The following is an 18,045-nucleotide window of genomic DNA, read 5'->3' on the forward strand; positions in this document are numbered from 1 at the left end:
ATTACATTATTTTACAAACTATCACCCAAGTATTCATTAATATCATAATACATTTTGTTACACAAAAAATTAAATAGTTCATTTTTGAAATTCCGTATGTTTTTGATATCCTTCAAAGAACTTGGGAGCTTATTAAACAACTTAGCGGACATAGGAAGAACACTTCTTTTGGTACACGCATAGTTTTGGTATGCTGTGAATATGTTATTCTTTTGTCATGTGTTGTATGAATGTACATCGTCAACATGAAGAAAACTACTTTCATTTCTCTTTACATATATAATACTTTTGTATATGTACAGACAAGGCAAAGTTAAAATTTTATTTGACTGAAAGACCCTTTTGCATGAGGACCTTGATGATAGATTAAAAATAACAGACACACATACACAGACATACAGAATTCAATAATGAACTTTTTAAGTTCGTTGAAAATTAGACTTTTCCAATTTTTGACATTAGTAAATGTAATTTAATAATGAAAAATTAGTATCATAATGAAAACCATGATGAGGGTATACTTTATTATCAATATCATCTTGTTGTGGTACCATATACCATCGATACTTAGGTTTACAAAAAAAAAAAAAGTTTTTCTTGATTTTCTCAAAAACAACGCATGAGAATTCATACACATCTGCATCATTGTTTGCAGATGACATGGCGATTGTTGCAGAATCTGAAGAGAAAATCACTAAGATGTTAGAAAACTTGAGGAAGGGCTGAGAAGAACATGGGATGAAAATAAATGTTAGAAAGACAAAAGCCATGGTGATTGGAACAAAGAGGTCTGTGTCAAATATAAAAGTAGGAGGGGAGAAAATAGAACAGATGACTAGTTTTCGATACCTGGGTAGTATTATTAGTAATGATATGAAATGTGAATGTGGAATAGAAGCAAGGATAGGAATGGTGAAAGAAGCCTTTAGGAGGACGAAAATGCTATTTTGTGGGACCTTGAATAAAGAATTGAGAAAAGGACTTATCAAAGCTTCGTGCGGAGTATTATGCTGTATGGATCAGAAATATGGACATTAACCAAAAATGATGTAAAAAGACTGGAAGCTTTTGAAATGTAGGTGTGGAGGAGAATGGAGAGAATTAGCTGGGTCGAGCAGAAAACGAATGAGAAGGTGTTAGAAGTGATAGTGGGGAAAAGAACAATTAAAGCCGTGACTTCCATAACCGCACAAGTCCAGCTGAAGAGATATTAAGAAACTGAATAAAACTGAATATTTCTTGGAAATGTGAACTTTGAAATCAGTTTTTTAATACTTACACTTTGCTGAATAACAAATGTCACTAAGGTTAGAAAGAAATCTGATTTCCAAGTTTATACTTCCAACAAATATTCAGTTTTTATTAGTTTCTCAATATCTCTTTAGCTGGACTTGTGCAGTTATGGAAGTCACGGATTCAATTTTAAATATTATTAAGAAGAGGAAGAGAAATTAGTTGGGACATTATGGCTATAAAGGAACTATATGATGAGGTACGCGTTAGAGGGTATGGTGGCAGGAAAGAGAAGGAGAGGACGAAGGAGGCAATAATTAATGAACGATATCAAAACAGAAAAATCGTTCGTGAAGACGAAGAGGTTAGTGCAAGACCACGGAGCATGGAAGCTTCTTAGTTGCAGCAAGTGACGTGCCAATAATGACAGAATACCTATGTTGATGATGATGATGATGATGATGTATCGTTGTTTTCGTCTCGATGAGATCCATTGTGTCTCATATTTGGACATGTTTTCGATAAATGGTAATAACATCGAAGATTTTAATGACAAACTAACATTAATCTAGATTAACAGTTGCAGGTAAAATATTTTTTTTTCTTTTTTACTTACTCTGTAGGCAATCAGCATTTAGAAGATCTTTACATTTTTCGTGGCACTTGACTCCGCACTCAGTACAGCGGACACCCTGTCGCGCAATGCCCCACAGAAGCCCTTCGCACTCGTAGCAATAGGTTGGCGATGTGGCCGTCCACAACACAAAATTGTGAGGCGTTGTGCTGGAGATCGGGTAGATAAGAGCTTGTAACGTCTTTTTGTACACGTGCATTTTCTGTGGGAAAAAAATTAAGACAAGATTATGATTGTTCAGAGTACTTACAAGTAATGAATTATGTTAGAGACGAGTTGTTGTCACAATATGTATCTAATGTAAATCAAGTATATTCTTTTTCTTAAAAATAAATATTCATATATACTGTTTCTTTACTTAATACAGGGTGTTTAAAAAAAAGAATCTGTTTCCTTAACGAGAAAAACGTTGCTGGATATTTTTTAATATTCAAAGTCGAACGCAAATATTTCTGAAATTTCCGAACTACCGAACTCTAAAATAATTGGGAAGTAATCCTAAAGTTGATGTAAGAATTTCTTCAAGAAAGAAAAATTAAATTTATATTGAGGAATGATATAACATAATAGAAGAAAATGTTACTTTTTCCTCCTATTTGCAGTCAAATATCTACTATAAATGGGTAGAAAATAATTTATACTTCATCTTTTAATAAGAAATTCATAATAATAATAATAATAATAATAATAATAATAATAATAATAATAATAATAATAATAATAATAATAATAAACACTAAATTTCTCTTTCTAATAAAGTGTTTTTGATATTTTTGTAGAAATGTCTCAGGATCAACACACTATATTCAGTACTTGGATGCACTCTATATTCAGTAGTGGGATGCACAGTATATATGAATATAATTATTTCACATGAGTCACTTACAGGAAATAATATTTGCTATGACTATATGAATGAAACCAAGTGTTTCGTTTTTCTAATAGTATCATAAATTTTCCTATAATGTCTATTGTCATTTCATTGATGCTTTAAAAACTTTAATCAAGTAAGTGCTAAATTTTGCACATAAAAAGAAAATATTTTTATAATTTGAATTAACTTCTTCTAACCAATTTGTAACTGTACTTTTTATTATGAAGAAATATTGCTTCTTGTTTGAATTTTCTCTACACAAATTATTAAAGAGCCAGGAAATTGCTGCACAGATTCCATAATCTTATCAACTGGTAGAACTACTGGAAATGTTGGAGCCAACTATTTTTAACACTATTAGCAACTTCGCATCTTAATTTAAAAACATCATGCATATTTGTTTCGTACGGGTATTCTTGTTAATATAGAATATTTATTCTGATCCAATTAGTATAGATACGTTGATCACGTTCATAATAAAATTACGTAAATATGACAAAATATAGAGTGTATAGCTTTGTTAGAAGCTGATATTTGATTTTCGTGGATGGCTTTATTCACTATACATCAGACAAGACATTATTGGAAATTGTAATCTTTTATAATTTGAATAAAATTACTTCTACATATTTCTGTGTTTGTACCTTGTGATATGATTTTACATAAAGATCTGTTACTTGAAATATTTAGATGTGTTTTACATTGGAAAACTGACAAGGTAAGCATATATTAAGGAAAGGAGCAAACAGCCGATATACACTTATTTTTACACTCCAAATCCTCTTTAGGTGCGAATAACATACAAAGAGTGAAAAGTGATTCACTGGACTGGGACTCGAACCCAGGATCTCCGGCATACCGTGCCGATGCGTTAACAACTACGCAACCTAGTCCGCTTCCCAGAATAGCCAAACACGTTCTCAATCCTGCAGTTAAGGGAGTTTGGCTGTTGTGAGAAGCGGACTGGGTTGCGTAGTGGTTAACTCATCGGCATGGTATGCCAAAAATCCCGGGTTCGAATCTCAGGCCAATCAATCGGTTTTTCGCTCTTTTTATGTTAATAAGGTAAACCTTTAACTTTAAGATTTCTTGTGCTAATTTCAATACTACAGTGATGTAATTCTCATTTTCACCAAGTTATAGACTGCCTCATCTAACTGATTCATCTACAGTATATTCTGAGTTATCCGACATAGACATTTCACGTTAATTTCTTAAATTTTTTAGTTCGGCAAACGACCAATGATTTGGTAATTGTAAGTATGAATATCTCTTTCTCAATAGTATAACATTAACCGTTGTACGTTTACATTATTCAAGAAAATAGGATACCATTATACAATTTTATTGTGATATGAAAGCATCACGAACACATACGAAAATTTTCTTTACCATCTACTTTTCAACAGTTCTAATATTAGTAGGCTAGTTATAAGCTGGTAATAACTATATAAGTACTCATCACACTCATAAAGTACAGTTTGAAATATGAAACTTACCAGTTCTTCGTCATTTAGGGTGGCTCTAGGTATAGCGGATGTAAGGCCTGCATTTCTTTTCGTAGCTGCCATTGTCTGAAGACGAAACAAACAAACGGTATTAGATTATCATTCATACAATACAATGATAAAAAGTAAATAATAAACATCTAATAGCAGAAAAATGGGAGTAAATTTAAAGAGTTTATCGTAACCATGTTTTCTTATAACTAAACAAAGTACATTGTTATATTAATAACAAGTAAGTTTAGTTTTACAGTGTAAAGCAATGGTAGGCTTCCAAACTATGCAAATTCAATACTCAAATTTCAGGATTAGAAATTACAGGATTAGGAGTTAGATTTCTGGGCTTTCGGCATGACGTCCCTCGGCGATCACACTATCCTAGGAAAGGAAAGAAAGAAAGGATTGGGAAAGGGATCAAGCAGCCTGGGATCTATATGTCAGGTATCATCTCCGCATTTGTCTGGTGTGAATGAGGAAAACTCAGGGAAACTTCACTCAGGATGGCTGATCTGAAAAGCTTTTACATTTTTCCGGTCGAATGTCCCCACCGGGAATCGAAAATGAAAATGAAATGAAATTTTGAGTTTTACGTCCCACGGTTATGCCGGTTAGGCTAAAGGAGACGGTGATGATGAGTAATGAATGAAATGGTGGAATGAAGAAAGTGGGAGGAAACGGGAGAACCCCGAGAAAACCCACGCACACGGTGTTTGTCCACCACAAAGTTCACTTGGCGGGAGCAGGGTTTGAACCAACCACCGGGAATCGAATTCGGTATTCAAACTTCAGTAGTACACCTATAACTACAGGTTGGAATAGCGGAATAAGATCAAACATAAAACCTGTACTTCGGACGTTGAATCCATATTTAAAAAGCTATTACTCACTATCTTTTACTATTTTGGCTCTATAAAGCTAAACATTGAAACCGGAAGTGCTAATTGATGTCTGTCACTTCCTCTTGCAATTAGGGGAGAAAATCAGAGGTGAAACATATTCTTGCGGTACTGGATCCAATAAAAAAACTATTTGTCATTATCAATTTCCGTTTCATCCATTATGAGAAAAAATGTCCAATACTTCTGGTTTCAATAAATAGATGAAAGTCGTGACAAAACTCACTCTTGAGACACTGAATTTGTGTCAAAACACTGCTTTTCGAAATCTCTTACCATCTTCGCTCTATGGAAATAAGTATTGAAACTGGAAACACTAGTAAATTTCAACTACTTTCGGTTTCCGAAGAGTGTTGCGGGTAGTGATGGTATGCTCTCTTGAGACGCTAAATCGATTGAAAAAAATGCTTGTCGATATCTATTACTGTTTCTATTTTACGAGGATCAAGTTGAAACCGGAAATGCCATATCTCTGCCATTTCCAGTTTTAATATAGGGTTAATGAAGGAGATGGAACCACAGGTTTTGCTCTGTGGAAATCAGTATTGAAACCGGAAGTATTAGTAAATTTCAACCACACTCAGTTTCCGTAGAGTGTTGCGAGTGGTGTTGGTATGTTCTCTTGATACCTGAAATGATTGCAAAAGACCGCCTCTCGCTATCTATTACCGTTTTTGTTCTGTGGCGATATACGTTGAAACTGGAAATGATTAATTTAAATCATTTTCGCCTTAAAATTGGAATCTTTCAGTTTTACTTAACACGGTTATGCCAGTTAGGTTAAAGACAATGGTGATGATGAGAAATGAAGGAAATGGTGGAATGAAGAAAGTGGAAGGAAACGGGGGAACCCCGAGGAAACCCACGCACACGGTGTTTGTCCACCACAAAGCTCACTTGGCGCGAGCTGAGATCGAACCAAGAACCCCACGCACCAGAAGTGAACGTTCTACCACTGAGCCACCGTGGTTTTTCGGTATTAGTAGAAGGTTAACGGAGGAAATGGAACCTATCTTGGGATGGTGAATCGATTGCGAAAAGCCATTTTTCGATATATCTTACCATTTTTGCTCTGATACCTGTGGACAGACAGACCGATGGACGGACTGACGGACACAGTCCTTCAATTAGACTTCTGACACTTGTACGTAGCAAAGTTTGGAAGTCTAATAATAATTATAAAAAACTAAATACTATCAATATAATTGTTACATTGTATATTACAATGTACCTTACAACAGTAAAGTTAATAGGGATTTGTAATTTTACCAGGATTAATAAGGACAACAAGCATTCCTTTGCTTTCGAAAAAGCTCATTGAATGTGGTATTGGGATTCATTAAAATTCTGCTTTTTCTACTAGGGATTCAACCCTCGAAGAAATTGTCCGAACAATCGACTACTTAATTTACATAACGTATGACTATCAAATCGCTCCTTGCCACCACTATTTTTGTCTTCTGTTTATTGACTACCTGTTAATTCAACTAGCTTCATGATTCTGAGACCACAAAAGCGCTCTGTGTCCTCACTTGCAGTGTTTCGTTTGCAAGAAAGGGGGAATTCTGCAATGCTATCAAATTTCCCAAATTTGAGCATTTTCTAGCGGAAAGGAGGGATAATGCAATTCTTTCAATGGTAAATAAGAAAAAAATATTAGTGTTGATTGATTGATTGATTTTGAGTTTTGCGTCCCGTTCAGCTGCAAGGCTATATGAGACGTGGACCTACTGATTAACGTGGAATCCGAACCACATGAGCTCCCGCCGGGAATCGAACCCGGGTCTCCCGCGCCAAAGGCGCGTACGCTAACCGCTTAGCCACGGAGGAGCTCAAAATTATTAGTGTATTACAATGTGCTACTTGTATACATAATTTTTAAACATGTTACTATTCAAATCGCAATAGTGCGGTTCGACTATATTAAACCTATTCCCGTACTCTATGGGAAAAAGAAAAGGATATTCTAATCACATTTTATGAATGAACCTAAGTCCAAGTTCAGAAACATTGGTATAATATGCAAATTAAAAACGGTTTCATGAAAAGTCTATTTAAAAAGTGACAAATTTCGTCTCGGTCTTGTTATATAAGACTAAACATAGAAGCAGGAAAAGTAAAATCTAGAAAGGTGGAATTATCTGGTTTCCCCTTTCAAATAGGCCCTTGTTTATTAACAAAAGAACTTGATATGACAGCCATTAAAAGTAGATGTGCTAGTGATTCGTCCTGGATTAATTATTCTAATACATTAGTAAGTAGTTGCAAAAATATTTAAAATTCTTGGAATGAATTTGTAAAATTGTTTGTTTTATTTTTTTAAACGTAATTTAAGCTTTCCTATGTCGTATGCATGTGCTGGTTTAACATCATAATTACGAAATTGATGTGTTGAGGTGATTGTCTGAGTATAATCTATGAAAAGACTTTATTTAGCCAAAGTTCAGTGGTACCCGTTGGCTTCTGGAAATTTGAGCTTTGAAGTTAACAGTAATTGTCTATAGCTCACAGAATTACTTTTTAGCTGTCTCACATTCCATAAAATTTAGTGAATGAAAAAATATTATGAAGTTAAAACTCAAAAACATTTACAACTAAAAAGTTAGATATTCCTATTAATTTCAATCAGAAGACGATAACTTCAAGATCTTTTATCGGAGTTCATTAGTATTTCCTACTGTTTGTTTACCATGTACGCAGTGACATACAGCCATCAGAAATATCTATGTATTTCGATCATCGATGGCTATATGCTTTTCGCTACGCTTTTTTTTTTTTTTTTAAAATACGCTTTTACTTCATTCATTTCGTGAGAAAAAGAAACAAAAAATTAGTACTACCTCTTCGTGTTCTTTACACAAAACACACTCAGAGGACAAATATGTGATGGGAAAGAGATTAGTAGGGAAGAGTGAAGTAGGGCTTATACATGACCTATTTAAGTTTGTAGATAATAGGCGAATTTTGATGTTACGCAATTCTCACAGCCCCTGAGCTGTTTTGAAATGAGGATAGAACGGAAAATAAACCCTATTCTCATTCCTCACCCCCCAAAAAAAATCTTTCAGTTTAACGTCCCGTATTTATGCCATTAGGCTAATGAAGACGGTGATTAAATCAAGTGAATGACGATGGAAGAATTAGTGGAATGAGAAAGTGAGAGGAAACAGGAGTACCTCGAGAAAACCCATGGGCATGATATTGTCCACCATAAACTCAATGGGCAGGGGATCGAACCAGGAACCCCACGCACCAGAGGTAAGCGCTCTACCACTGAGCCACTGTGAGCCCCCATCCCCACTGGAGTTCGAACTCGTCTGACATGTCGGCCAACGTCGAGGTCAAGCTGATCCGCAGCGTTTGTAAAGAGTATTCTGCACCTAGTTTAATGATTGTCGGACAACTACTACGAATATACTAGTCTGTGTTATGCATGCCAAGACGACGCTAGCGTATGTCTATTGTGCAATTAATCTCGCACGTCATATACTAAAGTTCCGAGAAGTCAAGTGGACGTACATTCTAGGTCTCTGGATTCTATCAAGCACATGTAGGACATGGTAAAACGTCAATGAGACCATCAACAGGATTTCAGCAACAAACATCGCTCACTACCCGATGATCTAAAGCAGTGGTCACCAAACTTGTGAAGCTTCCGAGCTACCGCATCGTGAGATGAGGCTCACAATGACAGTTACGTAGGAGAAACAAGCAATTTGTTGTCATCAGCGCCCCCTATCGTTAGAGTGAGCTCAAGGTTAGCCAACCGAAGCGTTAACGCTATCTACCGAAAATGTCCCAGCGACCTACTAGTAGCCCGCGATCGACGGTTTGGCGATCACTGATTTTCAGTGAGCAAGTTACACCAAATCCCACTCAGTAATTTAGCCTCTGTACGACTGGCTAGAGGTTTGAATTGCTGATTGTGCTGCCATTTGGGTTGGTACGACTAAAAGGGGTACTGTATGTTTTTAAACATTTGTGTATATAGGGTTGCCACCGTTTGGTAAGCTCAAAGCAGAACACACTTACCAAACATGTACATATCACCGGCTTCTCTTACCCTACTTTGTATACCGAACAATTTAATAAGAATAAAAGGAAGCAATACATATATTCATGAGTTAAAAAAAATGTAGCGTTACTTTGTTAGCGGTTAGTTGAATACCAGTTATTATTCATTGAACCGGTACAATAAAAACATCACTGTTGGTGATTTCATTGTTGCCAAAACGAAAAATTTTAACGGTAGAACCATATCGATACCGCAATAATTATAGGTATACACCATGGCTCGAAATTTACAAATGTCGTTCTTGGCAGTGACAAATGAATATTTTGGATGTGTTATGGATAATTTGACTCCTCATATAATGGGCTTCTCTTAGACGTAATTCGGAACTCTGAAAATTTTCCTAAAATTCGAGATTTTCCCCCTAATTAAGAGCAAATGGCAACCCTATTTGTATAACTTGTTCGGGATAGCCCATAGGTGCCATTTTGGGGCTACTGTCAGCTTCTAGTGAACCAACTTTGGGCCAGATCCATAAATTTTGACTGAGAGATTTGTGAAGTGCGTTTCCGCCAATTAATGTATTTATAATTGAAACAAACGAATTTCAAACTGAGTATGGAAAGTGAAATTCTTGCCAGAAAATAATAAACACATTATCACAAACACTAAAAGAAAATAAAAATAAAAATAAAATAAAATAAAATATAAGAGCTTTCGCTAAAGAATTCATCAGATGGGAAGAAAAGTTTTTTTTTTTTTTTTTTTAAAATAAAGAACAGACAAATAGCTGTGAGGATTTAGTCCTTCGCCATATTGGAATATAGTCACATGATAGTATTGCCAAGTTGAAAACAGAGCTCGTTTCCGCTGAGAGAATATGAAACTAATAGGACGGATTGGTTTCTAAGAGTATTGGAGAGAAAGAAGCTAATAAAAAAGGAAAACTTATGTGTGTTTACGCTGATAAAGAAAAATTATGTATGAAACTTTCTTGAATAATAAAAAAATGGTATAGTGAGAAATAATGGAGAACGAAAAAATGAACTGAAAATGAAATCTTTGAGTTTAACGTCCCACGATTACGCCTCTTAGGCTAAGGGAGACGATGATGAAAGGGAGTAAATGACGATAGAAGAATTGGTGGAATGAGAAAGTGGGAGGAAACGGGACTGCCTCCAAGTACTATGAATATTTTGGAAGTGTTATGGATAATTTGACTCCTCCTCTTATAATGTGCTCCTCTTAGACGTAATTTGGAACTGAAAATTTTCCAAAGCTTCGGGATATTCTCCCTAAGTAGGAGCAAGTGGCAACCCTATTTGTATAACTTATTCGGGATATCCAATGGATGTTATTTTGGGGCTACTATCAGCTTCTAGTGAACCAACAATACTATCACAGCATCGAGAAAACCCACGAACATAATGTTTTCCATCACAAACGTACTTGATCGGGAATCGAACCAGGGACCCCACGTACCACAATTAAGTGCTCTACCACCGAGCCCGCATTCAGCAGGAAAAAGATTTACAAAAAGTGACAAAATGAAAATATAAAACAGAAATTGGAAAGGCTAATAATAGATGTTTGGGAAACGGCTTAAAAGTAGTGAAGTATGGGTATTTTATACAGTTAAGACTAGAGGTGAGAAGGGAGATGGTTTTATGGACAGGATGTTATGTGTAAAGATATACATACAAAACTGGTTATGCACGTATATTTGTAAAGAAACAATATACGTGTCAATTAGAAACCTGTTATAAATTGGTAACTCATCACTAACCCCCCAAAAACCCTTATGAAAAAAAAATATGTATTTGAACAATTTAACTACCTATTGTGTGTATTACATTAGGAGCAGTCAAAAAGTTCCCGAAATTTTCTTGTAGCTCTTTATTACCACAATATAACCACATTTACTTCATCACTTTCAAAGTAGACACCTTCGGAACATACACATACTCGTTCCACTTCTCCTGCAATTGGTGGAAACACCGACGAAAGGCCTTTTATGGTATCTTCCAAAGTTCAGCCATTGCGTTGATCTCTTCTATGGTGCCGATACGGGCACCTTTGAGATCTATTTTTAGCTTTGAGAACAGCCAAACATCCGATGGTGTTAAACTGTCTTTAAGGCTTTCAAAGTCTCTGAAGCAGATTTCTCCAATTTGTGTATGAAGTTGATGTTTGCGCGTTGCTCCAACCGCGATGTTTTGCCAACTGATCACCACACATACCCCTCCGTTCAGCTACTCTATTCGTACACTGTCTGTTATGACCTGTTCGCACTTGTCAAATTCATAATTGGGCAATCTAAGGACTGCACTCTACACGTTTCATTGTGATCGCATTACAAATGCCCAAACTACAACAAGTTTCTGGGAACTTTTCGACTCTCCCTTCTATACTAGGATAAAGTAGTAAATATAATAGAAACGAATGAGTACCTGATAATCCTTAAATAAAAGTCTTGGAAAATAGTAATCAATCATAAATTTTCTTATACCTTTCTACAAATACCTTCAGTAATTGCTAATTAGTCTAAGTTATAAACGATAGCAATTTGAAGAGCTTGGTATTGACGAATAACGAACATAATGGGAAAGAAATCAAATCCTTTTTTATGCTATATACACGATATGTTAATATGTGTTAAGGATTATCAGGTATATATTCATTTTTCACTATAATAATAATCCTCTTCGTAACTGAAAGGAATAACATGTGAGGAACATAGATAACATTCACTTCTACAGTAGAGTCTCTAAAACTAGGCACTCGATAACTCGGTCACACCCTCGCAGGGCGGAAAAAAAAAAAAAAAAAAAAAACGCGCGCAGACCCGTTCAAGCAGGTTTATGCCTTCATAAAGTAATTTTCACAATGCATATTCATTAATTTTCATTTTCGTGTATAGTAAAGGCTCTATACCTTCATAAAGTACTTACTTTTCCATTATTTAGGGGTAATTGGTCAGTTTATTCTCTGTTGTATTCTCAAGCAACCAATAAGTACAATTACATTACTGTATATTCTGAGGAAACCCTCATACTTACAGTTTTTAACCCCATTCCCGATAACCCGGCATTTTCACAAACTCGGACACTCTTCGGTCCACGTTAGACCAAGTTTTTGTGACTCTACTATATTTATTACCACTCACCAAAATACTAATTAATATTATGAGTATGTTACTAATCTCCCATTTTTCTTAAAACTTAGCTCGTAAATTCCAACTACTAGAAACAATTGAAAGTCGTCTACTGAGGCAATTGCTATAATAGGATTAAAAAAATGCGTTAAAATACAATTTTAAGTGTGACTACCAAGGAAAAATACTTCTATATTAAAACAAGAAGAAAAAATCTTACGATTTTTGGACAAAAAAAAATTGAATATGTAATTGAAAGCAGTAAAATATGTTCCATTTCGAAGATTAATACTGAAAAAAATTAGTATTGTAGCTAACGGGAGAAACTTGTCTAACTGTCTCGTACAAGTACATAGCATTCTTATGATTTCTATGTATTGGATGGGTGCATGCACTAAAACAAATCATGCAACTAAAAAACAAAGGAACACATTCACTATTCTAAACAAATGCTTTCTAATCTACTGAGAACTAATCAGAAAATTGAAACAAATGTGTCTAATCACAATTTCTACTATTATTACGTCAGCCAGTGGGAGTAAAAAATGCAATTTGATTAAAAAACAAAATATTGTCTGTCTCTCAAGGGTCAGTTCAAGGGGTGTTAATAGAAAACATAGTACAAGTTTTCTCTGTTGACCACCGATAATTTCATCAGATTAATAAACGTAAATATACGTGGGATCAATTAGTACAAAGCCACATTTACAAATGCAATTGCATATTCAGGAAGTGAAAAGATTTTATCTCGACATATTAGTTACCATAATGTCTAGTATGGAATGTTTTTTTTTTTTTTTTTTTTAACCTTCCGGTGATGCCATATTTTCACTACAACAAGCAACAGTTGGTAAGACACAACGTCTTACTTGCATCATTGTAAAATAATGACTTTGTCTGCATTCATTGCGAAGTAAGTTTATAAAAGGAGTTACTAGGAAATAAATCGTAACTAATGAGCAAAGTTTAGTAATACAAATTCCCATATTACTCGATTGTCAACGTTGTATATTTTTTGTAATCCTAGCTTTAGTATAAAATAGAACTTCGAAATACAGAATGTATCAAAAAGGACTTCACAACTTTAAAAACTCATATTGATTTATTAATTTATCTTATACACGTAGACATGGTTTTGGTATCATTTTGTAGCAAAATACATCAAGTTTTGACTCGCGTAGTATACTAGTTCAGAAACAAGCCACCGCAAGCGCTAGCGGCAGTTGGAGCAAAGATGGCTGTGTTTACTGGTCCAGGTAAATGGCTCGGCTGAGGTGGGCTAATTGCATGGTCCCCACGTTCTCTCACACCTCTTGGTTTCTTCTTTTGGGGGTTCATCAAAGATACCGTGTTTGTTCCATTCTTACTGGCTTCTCTATCAGAGCTCGGAACTAGAATCTATTTCGCAATTGAACAAGTCACATCTGACCTGCAGTGGTGTGTTTGGCAAAAAAAAAATCGACTTAAGACGGGATGCGTGCCGGATCACCAATGAAAAACAAATTGAACCTTTTAGATATAAGGTTGAACCGTTGAACCTTTTGATAAAAAAAAATCTTGATGTATTTTGCTACAAAATGGCGCCAAAACCATGTCTGTAAGCTAAATAAATAAAGCAATATGAGTTTTCAAAGTTGTAAAATTCTTTTTGCTACACCCTGTAGTTTGTATTTGAATGGGTTTAGTTTTGATTGCTTATAGCTTCGATATATGTGAACTTTACTGTTTTATATTATCCTCATACTGCATCACAATATAAGTATATTATCTTTATTGATATTTCTTCAATGGAAGATTTGATGCCAGTTGCTGAAGTATGACATTTGAAGCGTACAATCATTTTGATTGAAGCTGACTGTGACTAGAATGTTTAAATCCCCTCAAACTTAGAAGATAAAATTCAACAAATTGTTGTTAGCTAATAAGCTATGTAATTTTGTAAAGGCATATTGATCTTATCTTTATATCAATATTATAAACATCTTTGTTAAGCTTTTAAATTAGAATGGTTACATGTACCCATTTGATTAGTGTAAGGGATGAAAGATAGGAAATTATACAGGGTGATTTTTTTTAAACTCGCGGAATTCATTTAGGTCTAGAATTTCTAACTGAAGTCATATTTTCATGCGGTTTATAGCAAATGAACAAGGAAGAATGGGAGATTTATGGAACTACATTTACTGGTTTAAATTCATCCGCGGTAATATCGGCCATGCCTCAGGAAGAACAAAAATATTCGCCAGTGTACCTTACAATTGGAATGAGGTGCAGTATGATGTGAAAGTTTGAGTTTTCTTCCTTAGATAGCAATCTTGCCAAAATCAATAAGAAACAGGAAATTGGGCCGTTGTATTGGGAATTGTGTTGTACAGTTCTATGCTACTGTGTGAGTATGGTTAGTACACAGTGAGAATAGTGTACTCTTTGGAGTATCGTTAAAAGTTTCTACAGAATGGAATCTGTTGTTGCTACACAAAGGGCATTTAGAAAAAAAAAAACGCCTCACGTTATACCCCAGGCAGCAACATAATATGGTCGCTAATGAATAAATTGGACGAAACAGGATCCAAGGGAGACCCGGGTTCGATTCCCGGCGGGAGCTCATGTGGTTCGGATTCCACGTTAATCAGTAGGTCCACGTCTCATATAGCCTCGCTGCTGAACGGGACGTAAAACTCAAAATCAATCAATCAATCTGAGTGAGACAATGAAGCACCGGACCCCGCAGGCAGGTGTTTCGAAGATGTCAGTTATCGTCTCCTTAGGTCGCCCAAGAAATCTCTCCGTCATTTGTCGCAAGCAACCGGCTATAACTATCCAACATGTCAAATGGCTAACACTTAATTTGTATTCTCACTAATGCTTAATTTATATTGTGCGATTCCACTTCAAAAATCCAAAACCTCATCCAATTGTAATGTACACTGGCAAATATTTGCCGTTTTCCTTGAGGTGTGGTCGATATTAACTGAACAAATTTAAACCGTAAATATACTTCCATAGATCTCCCATCCTTCCTTAATTATTTGGCATAAACTGCATGAAAATCAGACTTTAGTTAGAGATTCTTGATCCAAATGAAATCCGTGTTTTTTTTTTTTTTTTTTTTTTTTTTTTAAATCATCCTGCAAATTACATGACAATAATTTGGTTGGTGTAAGTGATGGATTTATATGTACTTCCCTGCAATAAATGAAATAAAAGAAATCTTGATTTATTTACTGAGAATGCTGACTGAAATGAATTACTTTCAATTATTCAAATAAGCATACTAAATTGTAAAGAGTGTATGGCCAATTTCAGCTTTTTCTAGAACACAATATCACGGAAAAGTATTTATATACAAATATGGAGATGGAATTTGGATGTGTACTACAATAACAAAACTGTCAAACATGTTAATTAGTGGTTACTTCAATATAGCTTTTAAAATGTAAGCCATTTAATTGCAACATATACAAAATATATTTACATAAATTCCCTTGTATTATTTTATAAAATAAATAAAAAAATAATGAAAATTGTAAAGTAAATGTTAATTATACATTGCAGGATGATAATTTTGAAGATAATATGGCGAATTTCGTTATTACAACAAATGACAATTGAAAGAAAACATGATTAACTTCACTAATTTATAATTAAAGTAGATGTGTAATGTCCTTTCGCAACATTAGTCTTTTGCCACAGTAGCTTAGAGAGGGTGTTTCAAAACAACACAAATAACGTTTGGGAGATGATTCTTGACATCAAGACAAGACGAAAAGTACAGACCAACCTGGGTGTACAAATGCTTTCTTTCGGAGTTATAGGCTGCCGAAAACATGAAAAAATTAACTTTAAAGGTCCATAGCTCCAATACTATGGGACCTATTGTAGTCGGGTCAGGACTTCACTAAGGAACTAATATCTTCGCTATCCAAAAATCTTCGCCATGTTTCAGAATCCTGCGGTACTTCCGCAACAATTTTTATAGAGACAGCTTGGCTACGGGCATATAATTTGAAGTAATTACCAACTACCTCTATAAAAATTGTTGTGGTAGTACCGCAGAATTCTGAAACATGGATATTTGGATAGGGCACATACTAGTTCCTAACTGAAGTCTTGTCCCGACTACGGTAGGTCCCAAAGTTTTGGAGATATGTATCTCTAAAGTTCATTTTTTCATGTTTTCGGCAGCCTATAACTCCGAAAGGAAGCATTTGTGCACCCAGGTTGGTCTATACTTTTCATCTTATCTTGGTGTCAGGAATCACCAACCAAACGTTGTCGGTGTTGGTTTGAAACACCCTCTATAAGCTACTATGACAAAAGAGACTAATGTTGTGAAAGGATATTACAAATCTACTTTAATTATAAATTAGCAAAGTTTAGTAATGTTTTCTTTCAATTGTCATTTGTTGTAATAACGAAATTTGCCATATCATCTTCAAAATTATCATCCTGCAGTGTATAATTAACATTTACTTTACAATTTTCATTTACTTTACAATGTATAATTAACATTTACTTTGCATTTAGTTACTTCTTGCTCATGAGGGCGCTAGCTAATTATTAGTACCTGTTTGCCAAATTTTCAATAGTTAACGATTTTGTGTACTAAATACTGCAAACAGCGTCGTTTAGTTTCCTTTGCAACTACCGCTCTATGGATTATTTTAATTATTGTTACGAAGATATGGTAGCAAATGTTTTCTATTTTTATGGGATTTTTTGCTGCAATCATTGTAAGTATAGTACATATTATTTGTACTGTTAGGACTGAGAGTCAGACTGTTAGGACTGAGAGTGTAGTAGAACTATATTTATTTGCGTGCAGAAAGTGTAATACATGCTGCTCTATTCTAGAAAATAGGAAGCTGGTACTAGAGGAAGAACTAAATTACGTATCAAACACCTTTGCAAGTATAAAATGACAATTTTATTGTATTAATAAATGTAATTGCAACTTGTATATTCTTCAATGGACTAACAAAAATGATACAACCGTTACGACATATTTACTTTAATACATGGTGCAATATACAAGCACATTATCTTATTTACTCAGATATGAATTATAAGTTTAGGGAGTATTTGTCAATTAGAAATATCACTCGTAATATTTTTATACTTATAATCTTATTTACGTTTTTGCGAGCTTTATAGTTTGATGAATAATGCTGTCTAAGGTAAATTCATGTTATTGTTCCTCAAGAATTATTAACTTATCTATATTAGTGTTATTGAAAATCGAAAATGACTATATTGGAATACTGGAACGTAATAATTATTAGAGTTAATTTATTAGAGTAAAAGAACTGTTAAGAATAAGGCCTGCTATACACTATGAGATAAATCCTATGAAATATCTTAGAATTTATCTTAGGAAAAATGTTAACGACATATCTTGTAAGAAATCCTACCCTTTTGTGCCATACACGTGAAGATTTTTTTTCTGTTTCACATTTCAGGTCTCACAACGCATACTCGGCCAGCAATGTTTTCCAGTACTTTTTTGTCTTCCAGTGCCTTGCATATTTGTTGTAATAGAACGTTGACTTTGTATTATATAGAAATGTATGCTCCTCGTATGCACTAAGAAGTGCGCAAATATCATCCTTGCTGGCGGGAAGAAATCAAATTTGTTTTTACTTTCTCTCACCTGATGTCGCTTAAATCGAAATATTACGAATTTTCTTTTGGAAAAAGAGCGTGCTCCAACTAAGAGAAATCTCATAGGATCGTTCAA

The 18,045-nt window shown here is 34.7% G+C and overlaps 1 protein-coding gene across 5 annotated transcripts in view; it reads right to left on the minus strand.

The window, feature by feature from the left end:
* The window catches only part of unc-13 (protein unc13 homolog), a 529,021-nt gene that overhangs the window by 117,543 nt on the left and 393,433 nt on the right, over positions 1–18,045 (minus strand). For all 5 annotated transcript variants that reach the window (XM_081733417.1, XM_081733414.1, XM_081733413.1 and 2 more), the window contains exons 5-6: positions 4,241–4,315; positions 1,850–2,069 (exon numbers count right to left, since the gene is read on the minus strand). In XM_081733417.1, coding sequence (XP_081589543.1) covers positions 1,850–2,069; positions 4,241–4,315 — 295 coding nt within the window. The remainder of the gene's footprint in view (positions 1–1,849; positions 2,070–4,240; positions 4,316–18,045) is intronic.

This window comes from Thermobia domestica, chromosome 12 (genome assembly GCF_964235325.1).
Source record: "Thermobia domestica chromosome 12, izTheDome1.hap1.1, whole genome shotgun sequence".
NCBI lineage: Eukaryota > Metazoa > Arthropoda > Insecta > Zygentoma > Lepismatidae > Thermobia > Thermobia domestica.